Here is a 26,207-nt window from a genome sequence, read left to right on the forward strand (position 1 = left end):
TGATAGTCTCACGTGTTTTACGTTATGGTCCAGGCATCTTGGTTTTCTTGGTCTTCACCGAGAAAATGCATAGAAAACATAGAAAAAACACTAAACAGGTCGGCTGAGGTGCTGCCACCCAGCTGAGTTTAAAAGCAGCTACACAAAAAGAAGCCTGTCTCGGTTATAGGTTTATTTGAAAGAACCTCTTCAAGAGGTTCTTTCGCTCCAACTATAAATCTATACCAATATTTGACAACTTAACAACTGGTGATTTTTTTCATCAGTAATTAAACACCACAAGCAAGAATAAGACAGTTACTTTAAGTTAATAGATCTTTATTTGATTTCATATCTTATGCATTCTCATTCAAAAGGCATGAAGATAGAAAAGGAGACAGAAAATGGGTCATGAATATAAATATACAAAGAGAGGCAAAATCTTTACAATCAGTAACATTACATAAAGGCTTAAGCTAGCCGTATGGACATGGGGCACAGCACTTTGGATTACTAAAATAACTTTCACCAAAAGCCACATTGGACACAGGCTACATGGTAGTTAACTCATAACTTCATGCAACTGCCCAACAATCAAGCTGTGCCTGAACTTCAATCGTAAACAATAGAAAAGTTTGATTTATGTGCATCATCTTCCCTCCCCTTTGGCAATGCTAAATATACAAAACTCAGCCCCAGTGTTTCCCACAGCTTATGTGCATTGTTTCTCCCGAGGTAACTGCGAATACGGAAACCCATAAATACAGACAGTGCAACCCATGTCTATACAGTCAGGCGTCACTGTTAAATACAAGACGAGTACCATGCTACAGATCAAAGAAATCTGACTGGTTCATTAAAAAGAGAAGCACAGTAGTACAGTCAAGTACAAGATGACAGAATAGGCCACATTGGTCAGAAATGAAACTGGTCTACTACAGCTACTTCAAGTATCCAATTACATTTCAAACCCATCTAAAATCAACAGCTTTAAGAATCCACATTCACAAACATTACAAATCACTTAAAATTGGCACAAACTCTCATTGAGTATTTACTGAACGTGCAGATTACCAAGAGTTTTTTCTCTAAGTGCACAGAAGTCAAGATGCTAGTGCAATAGTACAATAATAATTAATAACAACATTGATGTCAATGTAATATAATAAATAAAGGAACAGACAATTAATATAAAGAAAATATGCTTTGAGATGAACGAGAAGCTAAAGCGAACACAAAGGATGACATCGGCAACAATCAGCGGAAACAATGAGCCACAATCTTCAACGGTGAACATTAACAAAGGCACACACGCAAACCCACGCACGCACACGCACAAACCATGTACCAGCCAATATATGCACATGCTTAGCTACACATGTTTAGTATGGGATCTGATTTTGGTAATACTGGATCATGTCGTAGGTTCTACTCCTGTAAGTAAAAAAAAAAAAAAAAACACTTGTAAATAATGCCTTCTGGTAGCCAATATTGATGAGAATTTAAGAATCTGTACCCTGTTCAAGTTTTGGACTGACCTGTTGCTGAGGAAGCAGTTCTGAATGACTTTGATGATGAAGGAAGCTGCATCTTTCTCACTCAAACCAGGGTTGAACCGCTGCCTAGATGTGAGGAAAGAGACGGCAAATGATATTCAGGCTGCTTATTCTCATTCACATTGGCTCACGCATGCAAACACACGCCTGACTCACTTCAGCAATTTGATGGTCTGTCCTCGGAAGCAGGGGAGACCAGTGTCCAGCATGAGTGTAACTAAGGAGACCACTCCGTCCATGTAGGGCCTGATTCACCAGAGGAACTTGTCTTAATGTTACACGTTAGCCATCTTCATAGTGCCGTGAACATTTGCTTTGGCTCTTCTGCATACTCACCTGACAGCCAGGTACCCCCTCACACACATCTCCATGAACCATTTAAAGGGTGTTGCCTCCATCTTTCCACCCATGATCATCACCATCTCATCGGTTAGCTTGATGTCTGGCTCCCAGCCGAGGTTCCCGCCAGGGGAACTTTCAAACATGAAGCCAAAGTCTGGACACACACACACACACACAGACACACAGGATTTCTAATTGAATGCTCCAGTATTATGTTGCATGAAGATAATGTTCTGGCACTATCAATACAAATGTAATCACTCAAAAAGGCTGAAGACAGAATGATGCAAAACAAAGGTTTGGATTAGAAAGGGCTATAATTTAAAGATAGAAAGAAAGTTTAGAGAAAGAAAGACTTTGGTGGATCTATTGGCAGAAATGGAATAAAATATTTGTGTGTATGTTACATTTGTGTATAATCACCTGAACATAAGAATCAATTTACGGTACTTTAGAGGGGCATTCAGTTGGTTGTAATCTGCAACCTCTCCGCTAGATGCCAGATTTCACAAGTTTAGGAGAAGTTTTGGGGATTTTTGAATGCATCTTTCTTCCATCCATGAATTGTTTTTTTTATTATTTAAAGCTTAGTCAAGCCAAACTTTTTCAAAATAGTAATCCGTGATCTATATTTGTGCAAGTAGAGTCTTGAAAGGCTTGTAGGAAGATACTGTAGGAAAGACTGAACATGCTGAACTATTTACGTGATTTGGCTTGGACAATATTAAGTCTGGTACAGCCCTCAATTCACAGCAGAGCGGTGCATACATAAATATCAATTTCAGTAAAGAAATAAGGAAATGTACACAATACACACCAATGTGGATGAGGTGGCCCTGGCTGTCCAGCATGATGTTGCCATTGTGTCTGTCTTTTATCTGCAGCAGGAAGAGCAGCAAGCTGTAAGCTGCCATGCTGCGGATGAAGTTGTACCGTGCCTGAGAAGACAAGTGTGGGAAGGAATATTGGATTTAACTTAAACTGAGCACCGAGATGTGCAACAATTTCACATGTGTAAACGACTGACTGACGAAGAAAAGCCTGAACAAGACTTACCTTCTGGAACGCTAGTGTGGATTCATCTCCATACTGGTTCCTGAAATAGTCGTACATGCCGAAGTCTGTCTGGCGGCCCAGCTGGTCACGAGACTTGCAGTCTGGGATGCACTCGATCACTCCACACTGTGGTGGTACATCACAACAGGAAGAATGAGAAGCGGTTTGATTACAGAGGAAAGTCAGACATGCAAATGTTACATGCACTTACTCCCGGGGCTGTGGCCACCACCCTGTAAGGGAACACGTAGAGATCGAGGCCGACCAGCTGGAAGATGTTCTTGAACAGGCTGATGATCTGAAGAGCCAGCATGTCCTGTGAACATCAAGGATGAAATGATAAAAGGAGGGAGTTCAAGCAAAGGAAGATATCAGGAAAAGAATGGGAGATAGCGGTGTGGTAAGTGAAAGGAGAGGAGTGTGAAACTGAGACCTGTCTGCAGTCGTCTCCCACTTTAAAGATGGCTGCCTGCCAGTAGATCCTGTTGACCTCCTCTTCACTCTTCCCTTCATCTACAGAATCTGAGCGACACTGCAGGCCTGAGGGGAAGATGTCACAACACGCTGTTTGTCTGGGCCAAAATTCAAGACATACAACATCTACTTTGGGTTCATTTAACATTAGCAGTACCTTCTTTTTCCAGCTCACTGACTCCACATCTCCTAACTTTGAACTTGGCCAGGTAGGGAGCTTTGGCAGCACTAAACAGAGACAGAAAGGGATACAAAAGTGCTTTTGAAAAAAGTTCAACGAAGCTGTCACATTTCTTTGTGAATTCTGCTGGCTGTTATGAGCATTATAAAAAATGGTTATGAGGCCCACCTCTGCATGGGGGTCCCAGACTTGTAGTCTATATCCAAAACTATGGCCTCTGGGTTACTGGGAAGATAGCAGCCGGGTTGGACTTTGATCTGTGACATGGCCTCTAGGCAAGCCCTCTTCCTTTCCTCCCCTTTGGGAAAAGGCCTAATGAAGACAAACAAAAACACCTTAAACACAGAGAGGTTCCACACCTATGACTTTACTGAGAATAGCATGCATGGGTATCTCACTGAATGAATTCAGAGCAAAAGTGACAGTTGGGCGCTGCTGTTATTCACAGAGGGGAGTCACTGGGGTGGAAAGTAATAGAGAGTGGAAACCAGGGGACAGTACAAGTTTCTCCCCCGGACAGTTGCAATTAGTGCTGTAATGAGGGCTGGGGGGATTTTGTGTGCCTCTAGTGGGCTGACAAAACACTCCCGGTTAGAGCCAGCAATAAAGGGAGCTGTCAGAACTCTACTCATCAGCTGCAGAGTGTACACACTGGTAGACAGGTAGTCAGGGGCACAGCATACAGTGTCTTCCAGACTGGTGCATAATCAGAGAGACATTACAACAAATAAGAGCCAAGTAAATGAACAACAAAGGGATTTAGAGAGTAGATCACTGGTGGTACGAAGCAGGGAAAAGAACAAAACATCTCAGCTCAGGGGGACACTCGTTATTGCTTCATAAACATCTTGCAGACAACCTACAGTAGAGTTGTGGTTAACAGAAACGTTGAACTGTAGTATTACTCAGAGGGCTTTGGCCCAAATCAGCGTCTTTTTTCTCTTTTCTTTAATCATAGTGTATCTTTACTTGAGATGACATTTTATGGAGGAAGATCACAAAAACACACAAGGGTTGAAAAATAGACATGAGATGATGATGATAATAATGAGATAAAATTAGGAGAAGCAGAACAAAGATAAAAATAAATCAAGATTATGTCTATGCTGGCCTTGTTGCAGCCTATTAGCTAAAAGTAACATTTATTTTACTAGAGGAAGAAGCCCTCAATTTGAGGAACAGCTTTAAAAGCGGCCCAGTTCTCCCAAACAGTTCCTGCTTTCACCTGCACTACCAAGGCTCATTTGCATGCATACATTTGAGCAAATGTTCACTGTGACTGAACCTCAACCTAACCACATTTCTCAAAACTAACAGTATTACAGAACTGAAACCAATGAATGCCAGTGGGAAATCAATCTAAAATGTTATGCAACTTTGGAAAAAGGTACAGCAGTAATGTAAAGAATATTCTACAGTAATAAATGGCCTAAAGCAAGCTAAAGATGCTCGAGTCAAACCAGAAATAGTTAAGTGTGTTCATACTTGATAATGGCGGACACATTGGTGATCTTGTTGAAGAAGTCAAACTCTCTCTGGTAGAAGTCTTTGGCCGGGCCGGACAGCGAGCCAGTGATCTCCTCCACCATCTGCTCCAGCAGCTCACCTATGTCAGCTGCACAGAGAGAGAAGATCAGAGCATTTCACATTTGTATGTTCGCAGGTTGTTTTGTGGTGTGATGTGCATGTGTTGGGTCAGAAAGAGATAGTGAAGGTAAATATCTCACGGTCTTTCTGGTTTCCTTCCTCGTCCAAGAATATGTTGGTCTTCATGTTCCAGATGAACTGGTGAGCCAGAAGCTGAGACTTCTGAGCGGCCCACAGGATGTACTCTCTCACGTAACCCATCTACGTTAAGTTGTTACAGAAAGAAGGAAAAATACAAGGGAGGTTCTGAAAATTTACAGGACCAGTGTCGGATGTAGTGGAATCATGCGTCTCTTTCCTGGCAGCCACTAAACACGAAGGGCCCTCTCCAAAGCCAGTGTTTGGTTTGTCCATTCTAAGCTACTATAGAAGCATGGCTGACTGGAAGAGGACCCATTCCCACGGATGTATAATTAGAAATGGACACATGGTTGGACAAATCAAGTCTCTGGTGCGCATTTTGACTTAACGTTGGCCCGAGCTGGCTAACTGCTAGTTTAAAGATCTCTGCTAACTTGAATGGGAATAAAATGAATCACTCGTGCAGTTCTTAGAGACTTTCCAAATGTAATCAGACTGAATGGATCAAATTCTGAGAGAAATTAGTCATTTTGAAGGGGTTTATACTAAAAAAAAAAAAAATGTATTCACCACGTAACAGCCGCTTCTTGCACAAAGTAAGTCTATGGGAAAAACTCTTTTTTGGTCCTTGTGCATCACATGACGTTGTAATTACAGGTTTGGCCACCACGTTGAATTGGTTTCGAAACCAATTCAACATGGTGGTCCTTCTGCCTGCTCCCTCTGCAGATTTAAAGGGATCATTCTACACAATTGTTATTTTCAGGTTATTCTATACTAATGAAAACTTCTGAATATTATCTTCCATTTCTCCCCTAAATCACCTTCAATAATCTGAAGATATGAGGGCTTTCAATAGCATTCTGATATTTACCTTGTCGTAACGAAGTGCTTGGACAATCTGAGGGATGTAAAACAAGATGGCATCCTAGAAAGAATGGAAAAAATATTTCACCAGTAAGAGAACAAAAAGAAATGCCATAACTGTATCATTGTATACAAATGAGTCCCCAACATATAATGTGCACATCCCTGAGGAAGTGGAAGCTTCATTACATTTCATCAGTGCTCTCTGAGATACTGTCTGAATAATAGAAACATGAAAAAAGTACTAAGATCAGCTATTTGTCAGACTTTTAGCAAAACCAGCAGTGATGGTATTTAATACTGTATGTGTGTGCTGCATATGTGACCGTACAGGAGGAAAGGAACGGAGCACTTTGACCCCGTACTGGGCTGTGAGGGGGTGAGGAGGGTACAGGGAGGAGAAGTAGGACAGTCCAGTTGGGGGATCTGCCGGGGCCCAGCACAAGATGTGACTCAGCTCTGGAGAGTCTGCATCAATGGTGTGCCACGTCACCAGGAACTGAAGAAGAGCAAAGAAAGAGAGGAAGAAAACTGAGAAATATATTTTAAAAAATATTTAACGTAGCCAACATTTACATCGTACTACTCTATGTGCAGCATGCAACACAGGATCTATATCTCTGCACCAAATATGACAGCAATCTGATGTAAGGTTATGACCCAAAGCCTGATGGTGTGCTAACTAGCCTCCAGAGGAAGCCGTGGTTATTAGCTGCTGAGGCGACTGGGATAAACAACTGTGAGATGTCAAGGAGCATCATCTGTAAATCATGGTGGCCTTCGGGGAAGGGTGTGCTCTGCCTCCCCTGCTTCTTCTTTAGACAGGTACGTGGCTCATTAAGAGCTCAGTCAGGCAGAATTAAATGAAGAGGAAGCTGGAGGGAAAGAAACTTCAATGACACCAACCTTTCTCAAGTGACAGAATATGCCCACTTGAAAGCAAAACAACTTACGAACAAAAACGTTTTTTCTTCTGTTTAACACAGTGGTGGGAACTTTAAAACCCAAGGAGCAAATTAATTCAAAGAAGACAATTTTAAATACTTAAAGTCAAAACAACATAAAACACTGTATTGTCTTTCAAGGGCTGCAAAATTCCTCCTATTCAGATGAAAGTGTATGCTAAGGCTACAGAAGATTGTAATGGCGCTGTACTGTATATTCAAATGCAAAATGAGGTCTGGAAAGGGTTTTGGTCATTTCTGATTATCTGCTCTGAATATTTCAGAATAAAAGCAGCATGAACGAAACCAAAAGAATGACAAACAAAAGCCATGCCGTTCATTTGTAATGGCAGGCAGAGGACCTCACCTTGACCGCTTCTGGAACATCGCACACAGCTGCCGGATCCATTCGCACTAGGCGAGTCACTTCAGAGACAATAGCCTCTGTGTTTTTAAATCTGAAAAACAATTCACCAAACTGAATAGTTGCAGAAATGACTGAAAACACAAACTTGCATGTATGCGTGTATCCATTGAGGGTATTTTCTTTCGGCTAGAAATTGTAGCTGTTTACATGCTTTAATGGTGTGAGATTATGTGACAAGATAATTGTTGTAGTTCGAGCATCATTCAATTCCTTCTCATTGCACCGAGGGTAAAAATATGCACAAAGTTATGGATTTAAGAACTTCACTCACTGGCTTGTTTGGGACACTATTATTGAGGTTTTTCATAAATTTCGACTTTGTTGGACAAAACCTGTTACACTGCCAGTTAGACAGTGATGAAGCTTTCTCGGTTTACCTGGCAGGCAGCTGCAGGGCGAGGTACGGTGCTATGCTCCAGGCCAGGTTGACATTGTCCTTCCACTGTTTCTCTGTCAGACTGATGTATTTGGACCTCCAGTTAGCAATGCTGGTCTCCACAGACTGTTCAGTAGCAATAGCAAGCTCCTGAGTGGATAACGGGTTGTACCATATGGTCAGCCGCTCAATCTCGCTGGCCTAGAGAGAGACATACAGGAAATGGAAGTCATCATATTTACCCAATAAGGTGTCAAGTGGAGATGTAGAAATGTAATAACTAGATGTTATTTTGTTTATTACCAGAGTTGTGAAAATGTAAAGCGGGTAAGAAAATGTAAATACCAGTAAAGCCAGTAAAAGAGTCCGGCGTTTCATGTAGTATTTGTGCAGCTGAGAGCCTCTGTTGCTTTTTTTAGATAGTCCTGAAACAGAACAGGAGCAATGCAACAATAATACATTATGATACAGGAAACATTTTATTACTGAAACAGATGGAGGTTATGTTTCACTGCGACTATCTTTGGCACAGGGTGTATTCCAGCCAAACTCAGTTAAGTTTACCATCCTGTTTGCGTTGTACCTGATTTCTTGGATATAGTGGACATCCCGGAGGACAGAGGGTAGGTGTTGATCCATCCCTGAGCCACCTGCTGCCTCTGGCCAACAGCTGCATCAAGACTGCTCCGGCTATCTGTCACTGCCACTACAGACAGGCTGTTCACCGACATGTCTTGGGGATCTACACAAAAAGAAATCTATCATCAATCTATCCTACAAATCAATTATTTGTCTATCAAGAGCATTTAATCAATTCTGCCTTCTTTCTCCAATAGACGCAAGAGAGGATATTTTGACCACTCCCTAAATGGTACCCTGGGCCTTCCAGGCAAACAAAATAAAATAATTACTGCACTAGCCTGGTGTGTATGGTAAAGAAAGGTCAATGCAATCCGACATTTTGAGCTCTATTTAACACATCACAGGCTAGACACTATGGATTGGTTTGGACTTCATGCTATAGATTGCACATGACCGAATTTGGCCCAAATTACAGAGGTAATAAAATCAATTAAGTTAAAAAAGCAGTAAAAGGGATGGAAATTCACAGTCAGAAACTTTTCAAAAAGGTTGCTGTTCTCTCAGTACTGTACCTGGGGGAACCAGCTGGCTGGCAGCCAGATACTTCTTATCAGACTGCAGACTGGCATAGAACTTGATCATTATACTGATGTCTTCTCTCAGCCTCTTATCTGTCTGAGTGGGAAATTTGGGAGTGACACTAAACAGAGAAAGAGATGGCAAAGAGATTAGTGGCCAGAGAGACGACTTTAAATCACAGTAAAATAGTTTTCATTTTCGGCCAACAGAGCAGGTTTTGATTTTTTTCTACCTGAAGTAGTCAAAAGCCGTGGAATAGATCTTTTCTCTAAGCACATTTCTGATGGTGGCATTTGTCACAACATCAGCATGCAGAAGAGTCAGACCCAGAGTCAGCAGCCTGGAACAAAGCAAAGTGATAACAGAATAGTCTTATAAATTTTAGGATTCAGTATTTCTTGCAGCTGACTATTATGGCATTTAAGGTTGAACCAATGTGCATTTGTAATAATGAGACACGGTACCTGAATCTTGGGCCAATGGCAGCAACATGACGGTTGAGGCTGCTTTTGGGTCCTCCGACACTCAGAGATAGAGATCTCTGCAAAATGGCAGTGAAAATCTCCACCTGGTCAGCGCTGCTGTACTTGGCTATCTCAAACCTCTGCACCAGAAACTGAAGGGAGAGAGGGAGAAGGAATAAGAGGAGGAAGTTTCCAACCATTATACTGTATGAAAAATACATCAAAATGATAGAAATTTCATCTATGTTTAAGTCTGTTTGTCACTCACCTCTATCCAGAGGAAGTGGGGGATGACGTCAGGTGCACAGGGTGCAGGCTGACTCTCCTCTGAGACAGCCAGAGGGCCGGCCTCCACCTTAGCCACCGAAAACAAACCCATCTTCAGCTCTACCGTCATCTGCCAAGCTCCTGCCATCTCACGCATAAACTATACAGATGGAAAAGAGAAGTCGAAAATTAATCGTTTCTGCAGTATGTCTCACACCAAGCTGCACATTAATGTAACAAATGATTCATACGCTTTCATGAAAAGTCATAAATATACATACTGGCACTTCCACCCCGTTGTGCGCTGCCAGGAGCCATTCCCAGCAGGCGATGGCGGTTTCCATGCCGTGTTCTGTAAACATCTTCAGAGGAGACCAACACAGATGGTGCAGGAGTAGAAGATCGCAGTCTGAAAGACAACATATGAAAAATTTACATAAAACAATAAGAACAACAAACAACAGCCACTGTTGCTGAAAGACATGAGATATAAATCTTAATAAGGCAGAGCTGCTTACTTTTGGTAGTAATAAGCAGAGCAGCCATCTTGAACATGGCCTGGGTGAAGGCCTCTGGGTCTTTTCTGTCTAGAGCACTGGTCATCTGATGGATCATTAGCTTGTTGAGGTCTGACTGGCTGTGAGTCGCCTCTGAGAACTGAATCATGCCAGCCACCTAGACAGCACAGGAACAGACAGGTATGACTCATACTGAACAATGAAAGTCTCAGAAAATCATCTTTATAATAGTATTACTTCACCTCTCCAGTGTAGCGGTTGCGCAGGTTGAGTGATGCCATGAAGTTGGAGTAGTCCTTTTTCACACATGCTGGTCTCTCTGTCAGCTGGGTGGTCTAATGAAAAACACAGTTTAGGGGCCACTTAGGGCCACGCAGTCACAAACTAGGAAAGAAGGACACGTAGCTGTACTGTAACACTTCTGGTTATACTGAATGGATCATGCCTGAGCTCTGTCTCTCTGTATTTAGTGTTCAGACCAACCTGAGGGAAAGCAGCCTATGGTTGGCCACATGGTGGAGGACAGCACCAGCACAACCAGTTAGCCAAATGGGCAACCAGCCAACCAACCCACCCGTCCGTTGCAGGTAAGTAACCAGGCAACCAGCAAATCCGTAAACCAGCCAAGCAACCAGGTAGGCAGTTCGGTGAAGTTTAATAAAGACAAAATACAACAAATGAAGCAAATGAAAAGACAGATACAGCACAATGCAAGCCCAAGAACATGTAGGAAATGCATAGCAAGCAAAGTAATGTCACACAGACTAGTAAGCATGCACACATAGACAAACAGCACTGTAAACAACTGGACTCCCAGTGTTTACAGAACTATAGAATACAGTAAATACAGAAAAAATAAAACACCTATATGTGCACAAAGGATACAAAAAACTTCTGCTCAGTGTTAACAAAACTGTAAAGGCTCTGACAAAGCAACTAAATGGCACGAGTGTTAAATTAAAAAGCCATTAATGTTGGACAAATGTTAATAAGCATCAAATCAACAAGCCTGTGAGGCCAATGGCAAGAACCAAATATTTGGTTTTTAAGTTTGCAGTATGTTGCAAGGATCTTAAAACAGTGCTGCATCTTGCTCTTGATGCCTCAGGAAGTGACATGGCATTTATCACTTCCTGTGGCGCCCTCAGTGCACTAAAAAATGTGTTGGTAGGGCTGGAAAAAAAAAACTGTGCTAGTGTGGTTGTGTTTTTTGATGATGTGTCTGTAAAGAATGTTTTAGTCACTCAGATTAGCTCAGATTATGATCTCACCTATAATTTGGGATGTGTATTTTTGTCTAAATCCATCCTGCCTTTAATCTGGGGGTAAGTGGTTTTGTGCAAGCATGCAGGGATGCCCGCATGCACATGTGACTCACGCCAAGTGTTGTACTCTGTCTGTTGTAGCCTGCGAAGTGCAGTATGCTCTCTGTGGCCATGGCCAGCCCAGTGTGCTGCGACAGTCCTGACACCCAGTTCTGGTGCTTGTTCAGGTACTCCTGCACCAGACACAACACACAGGTGAGATATTGGAATGGACAAAAAGAGAGAAAAGAAAAGCAGTAATGGATCAACAATGGCAAATATCCTTTGCAGTTAAATGCATAATGTTTCCCTTCAAAAACCTAAACTAATTGCAGTAATTTTGGGTCTTCGGCAACAAAAGACCATCAATGACTTGCTGTCAAGCGAAGCCACTTTCATGATATTATTTGTAATTAAGTGGAAGCAGTCACTACAATAAAATATAACATAAAGGTAAAGAAACTCACCTGTAGGTGGGACTTTGTGACTGAAGGGGCCCATTTCATTGCCTCTTTCAGGATCTCACCACAGCGAGCAGCAAAGTCCTTCACTATGCTCTACAAGGAGATAAGGAATATTTATGAAATACAGAAGGGCTGTTAGACGATTTCAATATAATGTTTCCCTACACAACATGTGGGGATTAAAGCAGACTCTTTATTACAGATGACACATATTGAATGCAAGGGTCTTAGTTTGTTGAACAAATTGTGTCATCACCATGAAAACATCACATAAACACTGAATGAAGCAAAGAGGCCACAATTGTCTTTAAAACCAACACTGTGCTGCCCTCTAGTGGTGAGAAGTGTAATTAGAGTCAAAACTCACCTCTCTGGCCTCGTATGTGTCAGGAACAGTGATCCTGTAGGGAGTGTCTGGAATGTCATAGTATGGCTGATCCTTGTGGATGTCCTAAATAAACAGAGTTAGCATTTGTAAGAACTGAAGCTCATAGTCGCTCCTATCTAAACTCTTCCCTGGGGTTTGGTAGCACTTCAAGCTAAAATAATTCAACTCTGCTTTTGTTCCACCACGTAGCACTTTTAAGTATTGCCGCTGACTAAAAGCTGCACCAGAAGAGAATATTTCACGCAACTTCATTTATCACCTGTAAATGTTTGTTGTCCATTATAATGATTCAAACCACTGTGTTGCTCACACCAGCGCTCTACTGATACTTACAGCACTTAGTGACAGAGAGAGTGTTTGCAAGATGTCCAACATGGTCTTTAGCACACGACCGCTCCAAAGCAGATGGGGGAACCTGGCAGAGGTATAACACATGAGAAATAGGATCCATACTGTATATATCATGACGGGAGACAAAGCTCTCGGATTAATAACACTCACGTCTCAGCCAAACCAGAGAGGTATTTGTCCGCCACTCTGCGGATCCTCTTGTGTGTGTGGTTGAAGTTGACCAGTAAGAATTGTGCATGCCGCTCAAGTTCCTCCTCGTGCTCTTTGGTCTTGGGCTACAAAAAATTAGAAATATGCTTTGATTGTTATTCACTAAGACTGAACAATAAAACATACAGTCAACAGGACGTTCAAGCCTTTTGAGATTACTTGAGAAACCATGCTACCAACCTTCTCTGCCATCATCTGGAGGAAGACATCAAACACCTTATCGCCAACACAAATAATGCACTGCATCATGCCTGTGAGGATAAAAGAGAATTTGAGAACACTAATTACACCAAATGAGTAAAAAGAGTGGCAGCAGGTGTAGCAGGTGTAAAGCCCTCACCAGATTTGTCTTTCTGGATGGCTTTGTCTTCAAAGTATCGAAACATGACCTGGAACCTGTCAGGATCATTGGATCGCAGCATCCTGAGAGCAAAATATTACAAATCTCCATAATGTGACCTCACAATACACAAAAAAATGTGACAATGTCAAGTGTATGGAGCTGACCTCATGTATTCTAGTCTGTAGACTGAGAGCAGGTACGTGGACATGGCGAAGTCTAGCTTGTTAATGAGGGCAGATCCTTCAGGAGGTGGGTCGAGGAGATTGCTGATGGTCGCCCGCAGCTCGCTCAACTCAGCCTGGTGGATGGAAATTAGACAAGTTAAAGGTTAGTCCTGGTGTTTCTGTTTTCAAAAGTATTTTTTTCACTGCAAGACAAATGTGACTGCTGTACCGGTGTGACTGTATCATTTTTCAGGGCAGAGTTGTATTGCAGTTCGGAGCGTAGAGGTTCTCCGCTGGGAAAGGTGAGAAGAGGAGACTTGGTGGCAATCTCACACACACCTTCATACCACTCCTCTGGCCAAAGCCCTGAAAGGACAAAATACATATCCAGAAATGCAGGGAGCCACTGGACTGCAATGACTGACTCTTATCTCATAAATCTATTTAATGTGCACATAGATTCCTATTTCCCCATTTGGTGTGAAATAAATAATATCAGAACCAGTTCTTGTAACTCTTTGTCTGATAACCTGTCTGAGAAAATATGATCTGTGACCTACACATGAGTGGGCACCTTGATGTTTTGTCAATTCAACAACACTGAACAGGGAAAAGATATTTGTGATTTGGGGAAGCTATTGGCCGCTAAAACAAAATCAGGGAGAGTACCTTTAAATACCAACTCCCACTCATTTTATGTGATACAGTGCAGAAGTGCAGAACTTTCTACAAAACATGACTGAAATCAATTCACACCTGATCCTTCCACAGCAAAACCCATGACCACAGAGTACAACCAGAAGTCCCTGAACAGCTTCTGTAGTCGGGGCTTGGCCTCTTTGATTGGTGGAAGCCTCCTGGTCAACTGTGATTTAGAAAAACAGACACAGAAAAAGGGTAAAAAAAGTAGAGCAAATCAGTCAAAAGTGGTTCTAAATGAATCCTAAAATGTAAATTCATTCAAATACAAATGGCTAAATCCTTTTTGGATATTCTGCACACTGAATAAAATAAAGACGTACGAACAACATAAAAAAAGCAACTGCAAAGTACCTCCTACTGCACTATTACCCCTCTAATGGTTAATTAGTATTAAATCTTCTTAACAGATAAGCTGAATTGTGAAGAGTTAAAGCTTTCGGTCAATCACAGTGCTTTCTGGTCTGTTTGATCTGGTCTATTTGTTCAGGAGGAGCCCACATCAAAGTTCAGTTTTGTATTCAATTCTTTGCTCTTAGTACTACAAACAGAGGCAACACAGCACACAGTGAAGGTAAGACATTTCACAGACTGAGACTGCTACTAAGGGAATTTTATGTAAAGTTGCACAAATTTGTAGCCAGTGACAACATGATTTTCTCCCTACAGATTCATGAAAACGTAATTTAATCAGGTTTACTAAATGTTGATCAGATTATGAATTAGGCCACACTAAACGTCTATTCCCTCCTCCTCAGCCTTCAGGATGTGGGTCATCACCGTCTTCTCTGTGGCCTGTCTGATGGTCAGTCCATCCCTGGCTGGCATCAAAGACCTCAGCTCTCACTTTAGTGACCCTAAACCGGACCCCAGGGGCTTTGAAGATGGGGCAGTGGATATAGAGTCCATCCCCTTGGAGTTCCACAAAGAAAACACGGTCACGAATGACCTTATTTTTGATGGCTTTGAGGATGAAGATTATATTGATTTTGATAAGATCCTGGCTGCGGGCAGTGACGACTACATGTGAGTATGAACTGTTGCTACTTCTGGCGGATTATATCAAAAATGAGATATTAAGAATGACGTTATGGTGTAAATAAAATGAAATTAATTATCATTATCTTAATGCCAATAAGTTTTCCTATTCATTTCTGTGAATATTTTTATGTATAAAAGTGCATTTAAACATTGTGTGTATAAAATGTTACAATTAATCAGTTACACAAAAAGCAATATACAGTATATTCACACATTGTGCTTTGTGAGTGATTCCACTTTTGAATGGATGGATGATGAGTTTATGGTACTTTTCAGTGAAGGGGATGAGATCGATGAGATTGCTACACCAGCCCCAGACATTGACATCTTTGCCGAACCCTCCGACCCAAAGATTCGCCGTGCCAGACTCCTGCGGCTGTTCCACGGTCGGTCTCGCCTCCAACGCCTCAACATTGTGAACGCTCATTTCGGTTTTAATCTCTATCGAAGTCTTCGTAACGATGTCAACCAGAGTGACAACATCCTGCTAGCACCTGCTGGCATCTCCATCGCTATGGGTATGATGTCTTTAGGGGCGGGACCTGAAACCCATGATCAGATCTACAAAGCTCTGGGATTCGCCGAGTTTGTCAACGCCAGTCATCACTATGACAACACAACAGTGCACAAGTTGTTCAGGAAGCTGACACACCGGCTCTTCAGGAGGAACTTTGGTTACACGCTACGCTCTGTGAACGATGTCTACGTAAAGAAGGATGTCTCGGTGAAAGATGCTTTCCGCGCAGAAACGAAGGCTTATTATTTTGCAGAGCCGCAGTCAGTGGATTTCAGGGACCCTGCCTTCCTGGACAAGGCCAACCGTCGTATCCTAAAACTGACCAAAGGGCTGATCAGGGAACCACTCAAGAGCGTCGACCCAAATATGGTGCTGATGCTACTCAACTACCTGTACTTCAAAGGTGAGTGCAATAGGGATACACTGTCCTCCACCTCATTTCAAATGATTCAACGTTGCAGAACTTCAGAAAGTAAAATTACAGCACATGTCTGCTTTGTTTGGTTATTTGAATTGCAAAGTAAACATATGACTCTTTGGGCTCATTTGTTTGTCTAAACAGGAACATGGGAACAGAAATTCCCCAAAGAAATGACTCACTATCGCAACTTCCGAGTTAACGAAAAAACAAATGTACGCGTGCCAATGATGACCAACAAGGGGAACTATCTGGCTGCTGCCGATCATGAACTGGAGTGTGACATTCTACAGGTGGGGCGCCTCACACTGATTTGAAATTTTAACTGAGTGGCAAGCTTTTTCAGCAACAATTTCCTGAGCAACACACATACTGATCCATAAATAAATCAACTGAGCTGCCTAAGAATTACCAAACCTTCTTATTTTCAGCTCCCATACTCAGGAAACATCAGCATGCTCATTGCCTTGCCGAGGAAGATCACTGGCATGAGGACCTTGGAGCAGGACATCTCTCCCACTGTTGTCAACAAGTGGCTCAAAAACATGACTAACAGGTGAGCTGTGTTTTCCCAACAAACTAATAGGTAGCTGAGAAAGCACACTGTAAATAACAATATACTATGACCCTTTTCAATGGGAGCTCCTTTAGAGTTAATGGCTTGACAAGTTGAAAATGTTTGGACATTCTTTGCCTCCCTCCAGGACGCGAGAGGTGGTGCTACCTCGGTTTAAACTGGAGCAGAACTATGACTTGATTGCAAATTTAAAGGAGATGGGCCTCACTGACTTGTTCCAGGAGACTGGAGATTTCTCTGGAATGACCTCTGAGAAAGTTGCCATGAACTGGGTGAGTAAGACTAAATGAGGCACGATTTCACAAAGACACAGCCCAACTGATACTAAAGGCAAACAGCAAAACAAAATGAAAGGTCGCTTAGTCACCTGGACACCTTATCAACTGCAATCAATAATCCTTCCAAACTATTTCAAAATAACAGCCTTCTGATCTTCCTCCCCAGCTGAAGCACCAGGGAACCATCACTGTGAATGAAGAGGGAACAGAGGCTGCTGCTTTGACCCAAGTCGGCTTCATGCCCCTCTCCTCTCAGATCCGCTTCACTGTGGATCATCCCTTCCTCTTCCTCATCTACGAGCACCGCACAGACTGCCTTGTGTTCATGGGCCGGGTGGTCAACCCTTCACAGACCTAAACTTGACCGAAAAGCCGTTCCAAACAGCTAAACTAGTCCCTAAAAATTCCCTGTTTGGTTCGAACTTCCAGCGAAAACATTCAGGATTTTAAAAGCTGGGGTGTTCTTACTTCTATTAGTATAATATGCATGTATAATAGTATGTATGAGTAACATCAAGAGTCTTAATGTATATGTAGTCTTACTGAACATTTAAACTTCTCCTTCACATTTCTCAAAGGCTTGCTAGTCTGTCAGTGACTCAGTGAATGCTTGTTATCTGTCTGTTAATGTTTTATCCTCCGCAATGAGGCTAGTGGAGAAATGTTCTCAAAAAACTGCCATTATATAACTTTCATTACCTAATGGCATACTGTATCAACTGCAGAAAGCCAACAGAACAATGAATAACACAAAAGAGGGGATAAGAAAATAATGTATGACACTATTAGACGAGAATTTCTGTGAAAAAATCTTAAAATTATTACATCATTACTTTTATAACGGGAGTGCCTTAATAAAAAAAAGTTATCTTGTCTATTGTATTACTATTAATTAAATTACATAGTTAAAATAATTGTAAATTAGATGAAGTTATTACTTAAGATTACACAAAGATATTTAAAATTATTATCTCAATATAATAGAAAAACAGCTGTAGCACTACAAATACATAACAGGACTATAATAATGATAATTATATATAGAACAAGCTTGTACGATTGTAACATCATTCAGCAGTGAACTGGTGACACAGATGTTTGTACTGCAGCTAACAGGGTAAATATTTGTTGATAGAGTTAAATGCTAACTAATCACGGAGATTCATCTGAAGCACTCACATACTCCTGTACATCATTAAACCGTGGGCAGTGTTTCAACAGAAATTCCTCTCTTAGATGAAAGGAAACCGTCTCCAAAGGAAAGCAGTTTGTGCAGACACCACATACTCACCACAGCAATCACTGGAATGAGGACTCCAAGATTTCCTGCGCTACTTGATGCCTACAGGAGACAAAGAGCCAATTAATCAGCACTGCAGTTATCAACTTCCTGTTGTGTGTAGATGTTCATGCATTTAAGCGCATGCCTTAAGTGCTGGTCCCTTGTCCGAGGCCCTCTCACTGGCTCTCTTTCCTTCCAGGCCCAGTTGGACAAACAGTTCTAAAAGGTTCACCATGAGTTCGTCCACGAGTTGCTCCCCCTGCAGGTTGGCTGCAATGTTGGCCAGAGCATTTATCACTGCCAGAGAGCAGTGCCTTGTGGGGGGAAAGAGCACACATGGAGGGAACAGTTAAACACAGTTATACTCAGTACTCAAAACTACAGTTCCCAGGTGCAACTGGCACTGGTCTGTGAATAGGATAAGAGCAGACCTGTAGCCGTGATCTCTGTAGTCTTTGGTGGCTGAGTAGACCACTGAACTGGCCTTCACACTGATCTGCTGGAACAGGTTCCACACCTCCTGGTAGATGTATTGCTGCAAGACAGACAGACAGGAGTGAGAAAGCACAGGCAACCATTAGGTTAAACTCAAAATAAAAAGATTTTTTGTTGTCATATTTGCATCTTTATACATCTTAAATTACCACTCATAACATTTACCATTTTCCTTATCAAAAATCCTGTTATTAGGGATAACATGAGCAAATGTGCAAGATCTGTATGAGCACAGAGGGAAGCATTTTGTAAGTGTTCTGTATCTGCAATATAAAGTCACATCCTTTTCCAGCCCTTTGTTAATAGTAGTCTACAGCACTCTGGGTACACTGGCTGTCAAAAACACCCCATTACACTCCAGTGGGGTGTGAACTACAATACTGGAAGCTACTCTTTATGCACACTGTACTGAGCAAGTAAACAGCAGCCAGTAGGTGGCCAGTAATTACAGCATGCCATCCCCTCTGGGTTAAGAAAAACAGGTTACATTGCTTCTATTTAAGCAGCACTTAAAAAAAATAGTCTTATATAACAGTGTTCCTATCCAATAATTCCACATCCCCGCTCCAGCTTTGCCAATGGTTTATGCTTTTGAATGCTCCCCCGGTGGTTATGTACCTAATATCCCTTTCCAAATCTAAATGTATGTCTGAACGGAGGCAAGATAATGTGCTATCATTGTGTCTTTGACCTTACGTTTCCTGTAATGACCATGCAGCCAAGCTGGTCGATGATGAGGACATCCAGCTGTGATGGAGGCTGGCAGAACTTCTGTTGAAGGATTTGTAGGATGTGCTCCATGACTTTAGGAGTGTCTCTCAGAGCCACTGCTATGTGGCCCAGTGCTCGAATGGTGTGATCTGGGATCAGATGGGCATCCCTGGCAGAAAAACAAGTTTTATTTTTAGAGTAGCTATTCATCAGTGTCAAGGACGTGAAAATATCCAGGGTGAACTGAAAGCACGGTGTAGGTTTTATTCCAAGCAGGAAAAGCTGCTCACTTGTCATTCTCCTGTGAAATGTACAGTCGGTTGGACAGACTCGCCAGAAAGGCCTCCACTATCACATGGTCCATGGTCAGACCAGCTTTCAGACATCTGAGTGATGAGAAACACGAGAGATGTAAAAAAATCTCATTTTATGATCTCGGATGTGCCAGGAGTGTGTGTCTCACCTGCATATGTTGTCAATGGAAATGTCTCTGAGCTGCTCGTACATGGACGGTTGGTCTTTCCTGTTTGACAGGAGGTTGAAAGTAGACTGAGAGTGCTCATTGGTCACATTTATCCTAATTTCACCTGTGCCTTCAAAAAAGAGTGACAACAGCACAAGGACAGACACGTCAACACAGAATTGAAAACAAGCAGTTTTAAATTAATTACGATTTAAAACATTGCACAAAATATGATGGTAGTATTAAATATGAAGAGCATGTTATCTTTTATAGTCGAACAAATTAGCAGCAAATGAAAAAGCAGTATGCTGTGGAGGACAACACAGAAAATTTCCAATTGTCTGTATATGTAGAAGCTCGTCAATGAATGTTCAGATCAATAGTGGACGAGAGCCAAATGTGACATGTGAATGGCACTGTTATTGATGTACATTTTTCACTGTGTCATCTGCACTTTTGTCCCATTTACTTTTGGCTCTGTTTGGGCTGTGCTTGGGATAAGAAGGTTGCTGGCGGACATAAATTCTAATATTTAGGAAAACACATTTTGTTTTTGCTTAAGAGGTGAAATATAAATTTTGATTGGTTAAATGTTACATTTCAAAACTTGCTAGCTTTAAGATAACTTTGATATAATAAATCAAACAGTAACATTTATGTTTCGTACTGTACATGTTTCCTTACACATAAAATAAACAGATAAACATCTGTACCTGTACCTGTACTGTACTGGCTGTGATACTTGTAGAGTTTTATAAGAACAGGGGAAGGAACCACCAGGAAATCCCTGAGAGAGGTTGTGGCAGAGTGAGCAACTACTGGAAACCTCTCACACAGACGACCCAAGCCCTAGGACAGAGACAATCAAAGAAAATCCAAAACTGATTTCCAATAAATAATAGACATTTATGACATTCTACACATCTGGATCATCTTCAAAACCAGATAAACATGTGCCTTAGTCCACTGGATCATCAGGATACTTGATGCTCAGTTGCCTTTAGTCAGTAATTTTCTAGATAAAATCCCATTATCTAGTGCGTTGTATAACATTTTGCTTCTATCTGAGCACATACTATCTTAGTGGTCTTATACCTGTAGGCAACAGATGAGCAGGGGCATGTGAGCAATGATGACTTTACTAGAAGTTTTCGACTGCAGCTTCTCTGACAGCTTGGTGCACAAATTCTCAGCTCCTGGAAAAAAAGACACCAGGAAGGAATAGTGATGCAACCAGAACAAATAAAACACATCCAGTATTTTTTTTGATTATCACATTTGAACACGCTGCTCTGCTCACGCTCTGGTACAATTGATTACCTTGCTCATCTTTGACGGCCCACACCATGAGGTCCACGCAGGCAGCGTTGGCTTGGCAACGCAGCTTGAGGGGGCTCTGTTCCCCCGGCAACACCCCCGTGTCATGAAGTACCCGCTGCAGCTCCGATTGACTGCTGCTAAACTGTTCCAGTACAAAGTCGTGCACTTCCCGCACAAATGCTGGCTGCAAGGCTAAGCAACATGAAGACAGTATGAAAATCTGAGCAGCCCATTTAATAGAATACAAAATACAACAACAAGTGCAGGACTGTGTGGCTTTAATGCATATTAAACAAGCTATCTACAGTATAATGGTTTACCTTTCATGTAGTATAGTGTGTCCCGCAGCATTTTGAACACACACACATAGAGAGGGTCACTGAAGGTTTTGTAACAGAGGTTGATTCCAGGATTAGACTTAACAACAAAACAAAAGAGAAAATGATAGAGAAGATTATTTAATTGATAATGGCAGAAACTTAACTTTAAATTTACTATTAAGAATTTGTTGTACAGACAGTGGCTATTATGTTTACCTCTGTAACTTCTGTCATAGTTGCATCCAGAGTTTTCAAAAAAGAGTCTGAAACAAACTTCTTCACCTGTAAATCAACAAAACGCACAACCACTGGTAAAGATGCAGTATACCGTAGGTATACAGAATGGGAGACAGACGAGGCAGTGTCTTGGTAAACAGGTAGCGGCCTAATGTACCATGCCAAGGAGCTGTCGGAGCAGATCAACAGGCACCTCCACCTCGTTTTCTCCTGCCCCCAAGAAGAGAGGAGACACTGAGAAACTGGAGCTGACTGTAGAAAAATAGTAGTCAGGATCTACTGCGCTGCTGTCTGGGAGGTAGGCACCTGAAATGAAGAGACCAGAGGACACAAACAACATGTGACAACATATGACTGGCTCCTTCAGGGTGCAATGGGTAGCATCTTAATAGCATGAAACAAGGACAATGGCTAGTTGCTGAACGGTACTTTAGTCTGCTGAGATTACTGGAAATGGGGAACTTAATATCTGTATCTACAATGGATTTCTTCATACATGACTGCTAATCATCCGTGCAGAATGGTGACACACCACAGACTAGTCGCTTCCTTTATGATAAGAAAAGGGTACCATAAGTGAGCACCTGTATAAAGACAATACCACTGCACTGCCCATCCAAACTCTACAGAGTGATGGCTTTAAGGCAATGGGTAGTATTTGTCAGCAAGCAACAAAAGTTTCACCCAGATTAAAATACCTTTACTAGGTGCCTTACTGGATTATTACAGCATATGAGATATGCAAGTGCTCCAATAAAATCATTAATTCTGAATATATACAAGTGCAGATAAGCGATATCTAAGTACATAGGTGTGGCTGACAATGGTAAACTAGGATTGGATGACAGAATCCAGGTTTACATTGGCAAACACAAAACTCAAAAAATGGTTTTACCTTCAAAGTAATGCAGGCCAGGGGCTGTAGGAGAGCAGGGTGAGTGGCCTCCAGGGTCTGTACAGCCCTGTGAGACAGCACATTACAGAACAGATTCTTTACCCACTAATCAAACATAACAAAGTCACTGAAGATTAATGCAATCAAATTAAAACACCTGTTTGGAACATTCCACAGGCAAACAGGTTCATTGGTAACAGGTGATAGTATCATGATTGGGTATGAAAGGGGCATCCTGGAAAGGCTCAGTCGTTCACGAGCAAGGATGGAGTGAGGTTCACCGCTTTGTATATAGGATGTTGCTACATGGGCACGGTGTAAAACTGTTGTCGGTAAACACAATTTGCATTATTATTGCATTCTGTTATTTCAGTTTTACACAGCATGCCAACTTTGTTGGAATCAGGACTGTAAGAATATTAGAACTCTGCAGTCACCTCCAATTGTCCTGAGTCGTCCAAGCAGCCCTATGACAAGTTACATACACACACCTGTGCAGAAGGATCCAGGTTGGTCCCAGTGCTTCTGCGCAGAGTGTCACTCTGGCACACTGTAAGCAGTGAGGATGGCAGGATAGAGCGAAAGTCATTGAAGGACCTGCGCCGCACTCCCTCTGTTTCCTCTGTGACGCAGCGGGCCTGGGGCGAGTCTTTGGGGAACAACTTGGACAGCAGGGCTTCGTCCGTGTTGCTGTAGCGGCCAAATGCTCGAGTCATGCCGAGCAGGCTGGGAACAATATACCTGCACAGGTAGACTAGAGAAAAGAGAGCATCTATAAAGCTTTTTGAAGGACTGGTGTTGCACAGTTTGTTGCCTTTGTGTGTGTATGAGTGTGTGTGTATACCTTTGTCATGGTTATCAGGTGTTTGGCACATATCCTGCAATGTCTGCATGACCTCCATTATAGTGTGCAAGATCTATAGGAGAAACAGCAGAACAATGACTTAGCATTTAACTGCAATGCACCCTAACTTAAGAATGATATATTATCACCACTTTTTAGCTGACCTCTTGGCGGGAGTCTGGGTCTCTCTGAGCCACATCTGCCAAAAGAGTCACTAGACAGAAGCTGAAGTTTTCTGCAACCGGGAGAAATTCTGAAGAGCAGAAAATGTCAAAAACACTACAGTTAAATGCCACATGCGTGTGCAGCAGGAAAAAGAATGACAAGCAGATTGCATCAAAAAATGAAAAAGCAATCCAACAGGGAATACTGTACAACCGAGTTAACAAGTGAAATGTACAAATAAGTGGAGACTGCTGTCTCAAGGCATTTTGTGGATAAATATCAATACTTCCTCAATGTCTTGAGGATAGTATTGAAAATGAATAAGAATGATGAAAAACATTACATAGTGCACTGTTGCAGCAAGTAAATAGAGGCCATTGTAAAACAAAATAAGAGGATTATTCTTACCCTTTCCTTTCTTTCCCGAGCTCTCTTCGATCCACTGGACCCGTGGTAGGCCTCTCAATAGGCTCAGCAAGTAGGAAACAAGTATGTCCTTGTGCTGCCAGAGTAAAGCAAATCATTACACACCACAAACAAACGCACTTGCTGCCACAGAGCAGCACTGTTGTCTGCCTAAGAAGCACTGGTGAATCAAAAATACGAGCCATTGTTAATTCTGACGTAGAATCAAATCTGGGATAATGAAAATATATCAAACATCTCTTTAACACTGAAAAGTGAAGCTACCATCTCTAGTTAATCAGATGGCTGTGAAGCTTCCACACTGCGTCTCACTGTGATGAGGTTAGAGGCTTACATGGCCAGCTGCATGTCTAATCGCCATCTTAATCAGATTATGAGAATAAGCTTATCATGGTGATATGTGTGGAGTCCTGCAAGAGGCTGGCAGCAAAAGCAGACTAATAGTACTTATACAAAAATACTAATATTTCATACATTCATCATGCCACTGCATTGCTATGTGTACTGTTTGGATCTTAAATCCACTGGATCCATTAACTACCAGGACAACCTAAAGATCTCATCTGTACAGTGATGATGAAACTGACCCACTGTGTAAAAAAGGCTCAACACCTCGATTTTTTTACTGATCGCCACCCACCTGTAAGCCAGATTCCACCAGAAACACAGCGAGCGCAATAACTGCATCTCTGCGACGCACATCTAGAGTGAACACACCACGAACTTCCACTGGACACATACATTGTAGTTTCTGGACCTGAAGGAGAACAAAAGAGCTGTCTGTATGCAGTTACTGTAACAGAAAACACAACGTTTAGATTTAATTGTCTAGAGGTTGTATTCAAATAGCCGCTTGAGAGAGACTGCATGTTCCAGTATTGATTTTTACTAGAGTCATGCCAAGAATATCAGGAAACCACTGGTTTTGCACATACTCTACATTTATACACACCGATCTAGGATTAATGTACTCTTTATACCTTTCTGACAGATTTTTTTGTTCTTTGTACATCTCTTTCCTTACTGAAGATCAATAAAGTTTGCTGTAAATTGCTATCAAGGAGGGAACCATAAAAAATATTGTTGCTACTCACTATAAAAATGTCATCAAAGGTATTTATGATATTTTGCGGCAACTTTTAGTTTTGAGCTATAGTGCAAGACACTATTGCAAAACTGGTCACTCCCACAAAAACACACTGAAACGGAATATTATTTACATGCTCCATAAAATATCAATAGCGACTGTGTATTGATGATTGCCTCTATACGCTCCTGTTTATTTTTATTTGATCCACCAAATGTAAGTACTCGGAGAACGCAGCTCTTTTTCCAAACTCTCTGTTTTGGCCAAAAAAAAAAATCCCGTTTAATGTAGACCTCATCTTTGCAACAGGTTAGTAACTGTCTATAAGCACCGTGAAGCCTTCTGGTCTGGATCGTCTCTTTCTCTCTTCACAGGGTAAACCTGTTTGACTGCAGTGCTGATCCAGCCTGACTACTCTGCTGTGTGATGCAGTAACAGGCACCACACAAGCAGCGACGCCACTTTCTTCTGCACTGCTCTCCTCTTCTTTTACAAGGAAAACACTGTCGAGAAGACCCAACTCCAGTGATTCATAACTACAGACGCGCACACACCTGTCAAATGTTAGCCTGCCGAGTCAGTGATCACAAGAAGATATGGACTGTGCGGAAGCGGAGCTACACCCTGAACAACCCTGTTGCTTAACAGCTACTAACGTAGCTAATTATTACAAATGTGACTTTTGTAGCTCACTCGGTTTTCTGCTTCCTCACCTTTTCGACGGGTGCGGGGCGGTGAGCAGCTAAAGAGCGGGCCAGCGACAGGACTGTGTTGAAATAAAACCCTCTCGTACCACCTCCCATTACAGACATGTTTACCCCTACATCAAACGAGCTCAATTCAGAGAGCAGAGGAAACAAGCAAGCAG

The 26,207-nt window shown here is 41.9% G+C and overlaps 2 protein-coding genes across 5 annotated transcripts; one reads left to right on the forward strand and one right to left on the reverse strand.

Annotated features, from left to right (window-relative positions):
* Positions 1-301: 301 nt before the first annotated feature.
* pi4kab (phosphatidylinositol 4-kinase, catalytic, alpha b) lies at positions 302-26,187 on the reverse strand. 4 transcript variants are annotated; one of them, XM_041936350.1, is made up of 55 exons: positions 26,053-26,187; positions 24,893-25,009; positions 24,235-24,328; positions 23,826-23,914; positions 23,662-23,734; positions 23,309-23,571; positions 22,818-22,884; positions 22,080-22,228; positions 21,902-21,967; positions 21,686-21,782; positions 21,366-21,557; positions 21,141-21,241; positions 20,765-20,894; positions 20,046-20,175; positions 19,873-19,968; positions 19,568-19,751; positions 18,808-18,911; positions 18,522-18,690; positions 18,386-18,436; positions 14,321-14,429; positions 13,794-13,930; positions 13,565-13,698; positions 13,398-13,480; positions 13,238-13,308; positions 12,998-13,122; positions 12,830-12,911; positions 12,476-12,559; positions 12,112-12,201; positions 11,719-11,838; positions 10,824-10,838; positions 10,583-10,675; positions 10,341-10,497; positions 10,104-10,231; positions 9,824-9,982; positions 9,556-9,707; positions 9,324-9,431; positions 9,085-9,212; positions 8,514-8,672; positions 8,276-8,355; positions 7,932-8,131; positions 7,495-7,585; positions 6,515-6,682; positions 6,191-6,244; positions 5,316-5,436; positions 5,074-5,203; positions 3,757-3,900; positions 3,565-3,635; positions 3,367-3,473; positions 3,145-3,249; positions 2,934-3,059; positions 2,695-2,815; positions 1,872-2,031; positions 1,692-1,781; positions 1,518-1,601; positions 302-1,413 (listed from the first exon to the last, which is right to left on the reverse strand). In XM_041936350.1, the coding sequence occupies exons 1-55, from the start codon at positions 26,149-26,151 to the stop codon at positions 1,362-1,364; spliced, it is 6,309 nt and encodes a 2,102-aa protein (XP_041792284.1). In that variant the 5' UTR covers positions 26,152-26,187; the 3' UTR covers positions 302-1,361. The 4 variants fall into 4 exon arrangements, with proteins under 4 accessions (XP_041792284.1, XP_041792280.1, XP_041792283.1 ...); XM_041936346.1 differs by having other exon boundaries at positions 20,759-20,894; positions 26,053-26,164; XM_041936349.1 differs by lacking the exon at positions 10,824-10,838 and having other exon boundaries at positions 26,053-26,164.
* Positions 15,030-17,953, forward strand: serpind1 (serpin peptidase inhibitor, clade D (heparin cofactor), member 1). Its single transcript, XM_041936351.1, has 6 exons — positions 15,030-15,289; positions 15,581-16,224; positions 16,384-16,532; positions 16,671-16,795; positions 16,944-17,088; positions 17,261-17,953. Exons 1-6 carry the CDS (start codon positions 15,030-15,032, stop codon positions 17,450-17,452), a joined length of 1,515 nt encoding a protein of 504 aa, XP_041792285.1. The 3' UTR covers positions 17,453-17,953.
* Positions 26,188-26,207: the final 20 nt, after the last annotated feature.

The sequence above is a fragment of the Chelmon rostratus genome, chromosome 5, assembly GCF_017976325.1.
Source record: "Chelmon rostratus isolate fCheRos1 chromosome 5, fCheRos1.pri, whole genome shotgun sequence".
Lineage (NCBI taxonomy): Eukaryota > Metazoa > Chordata > Actinopteri > Chaetodontiformes > Chaetodontidae > Chelmon > Chelmon rostratus.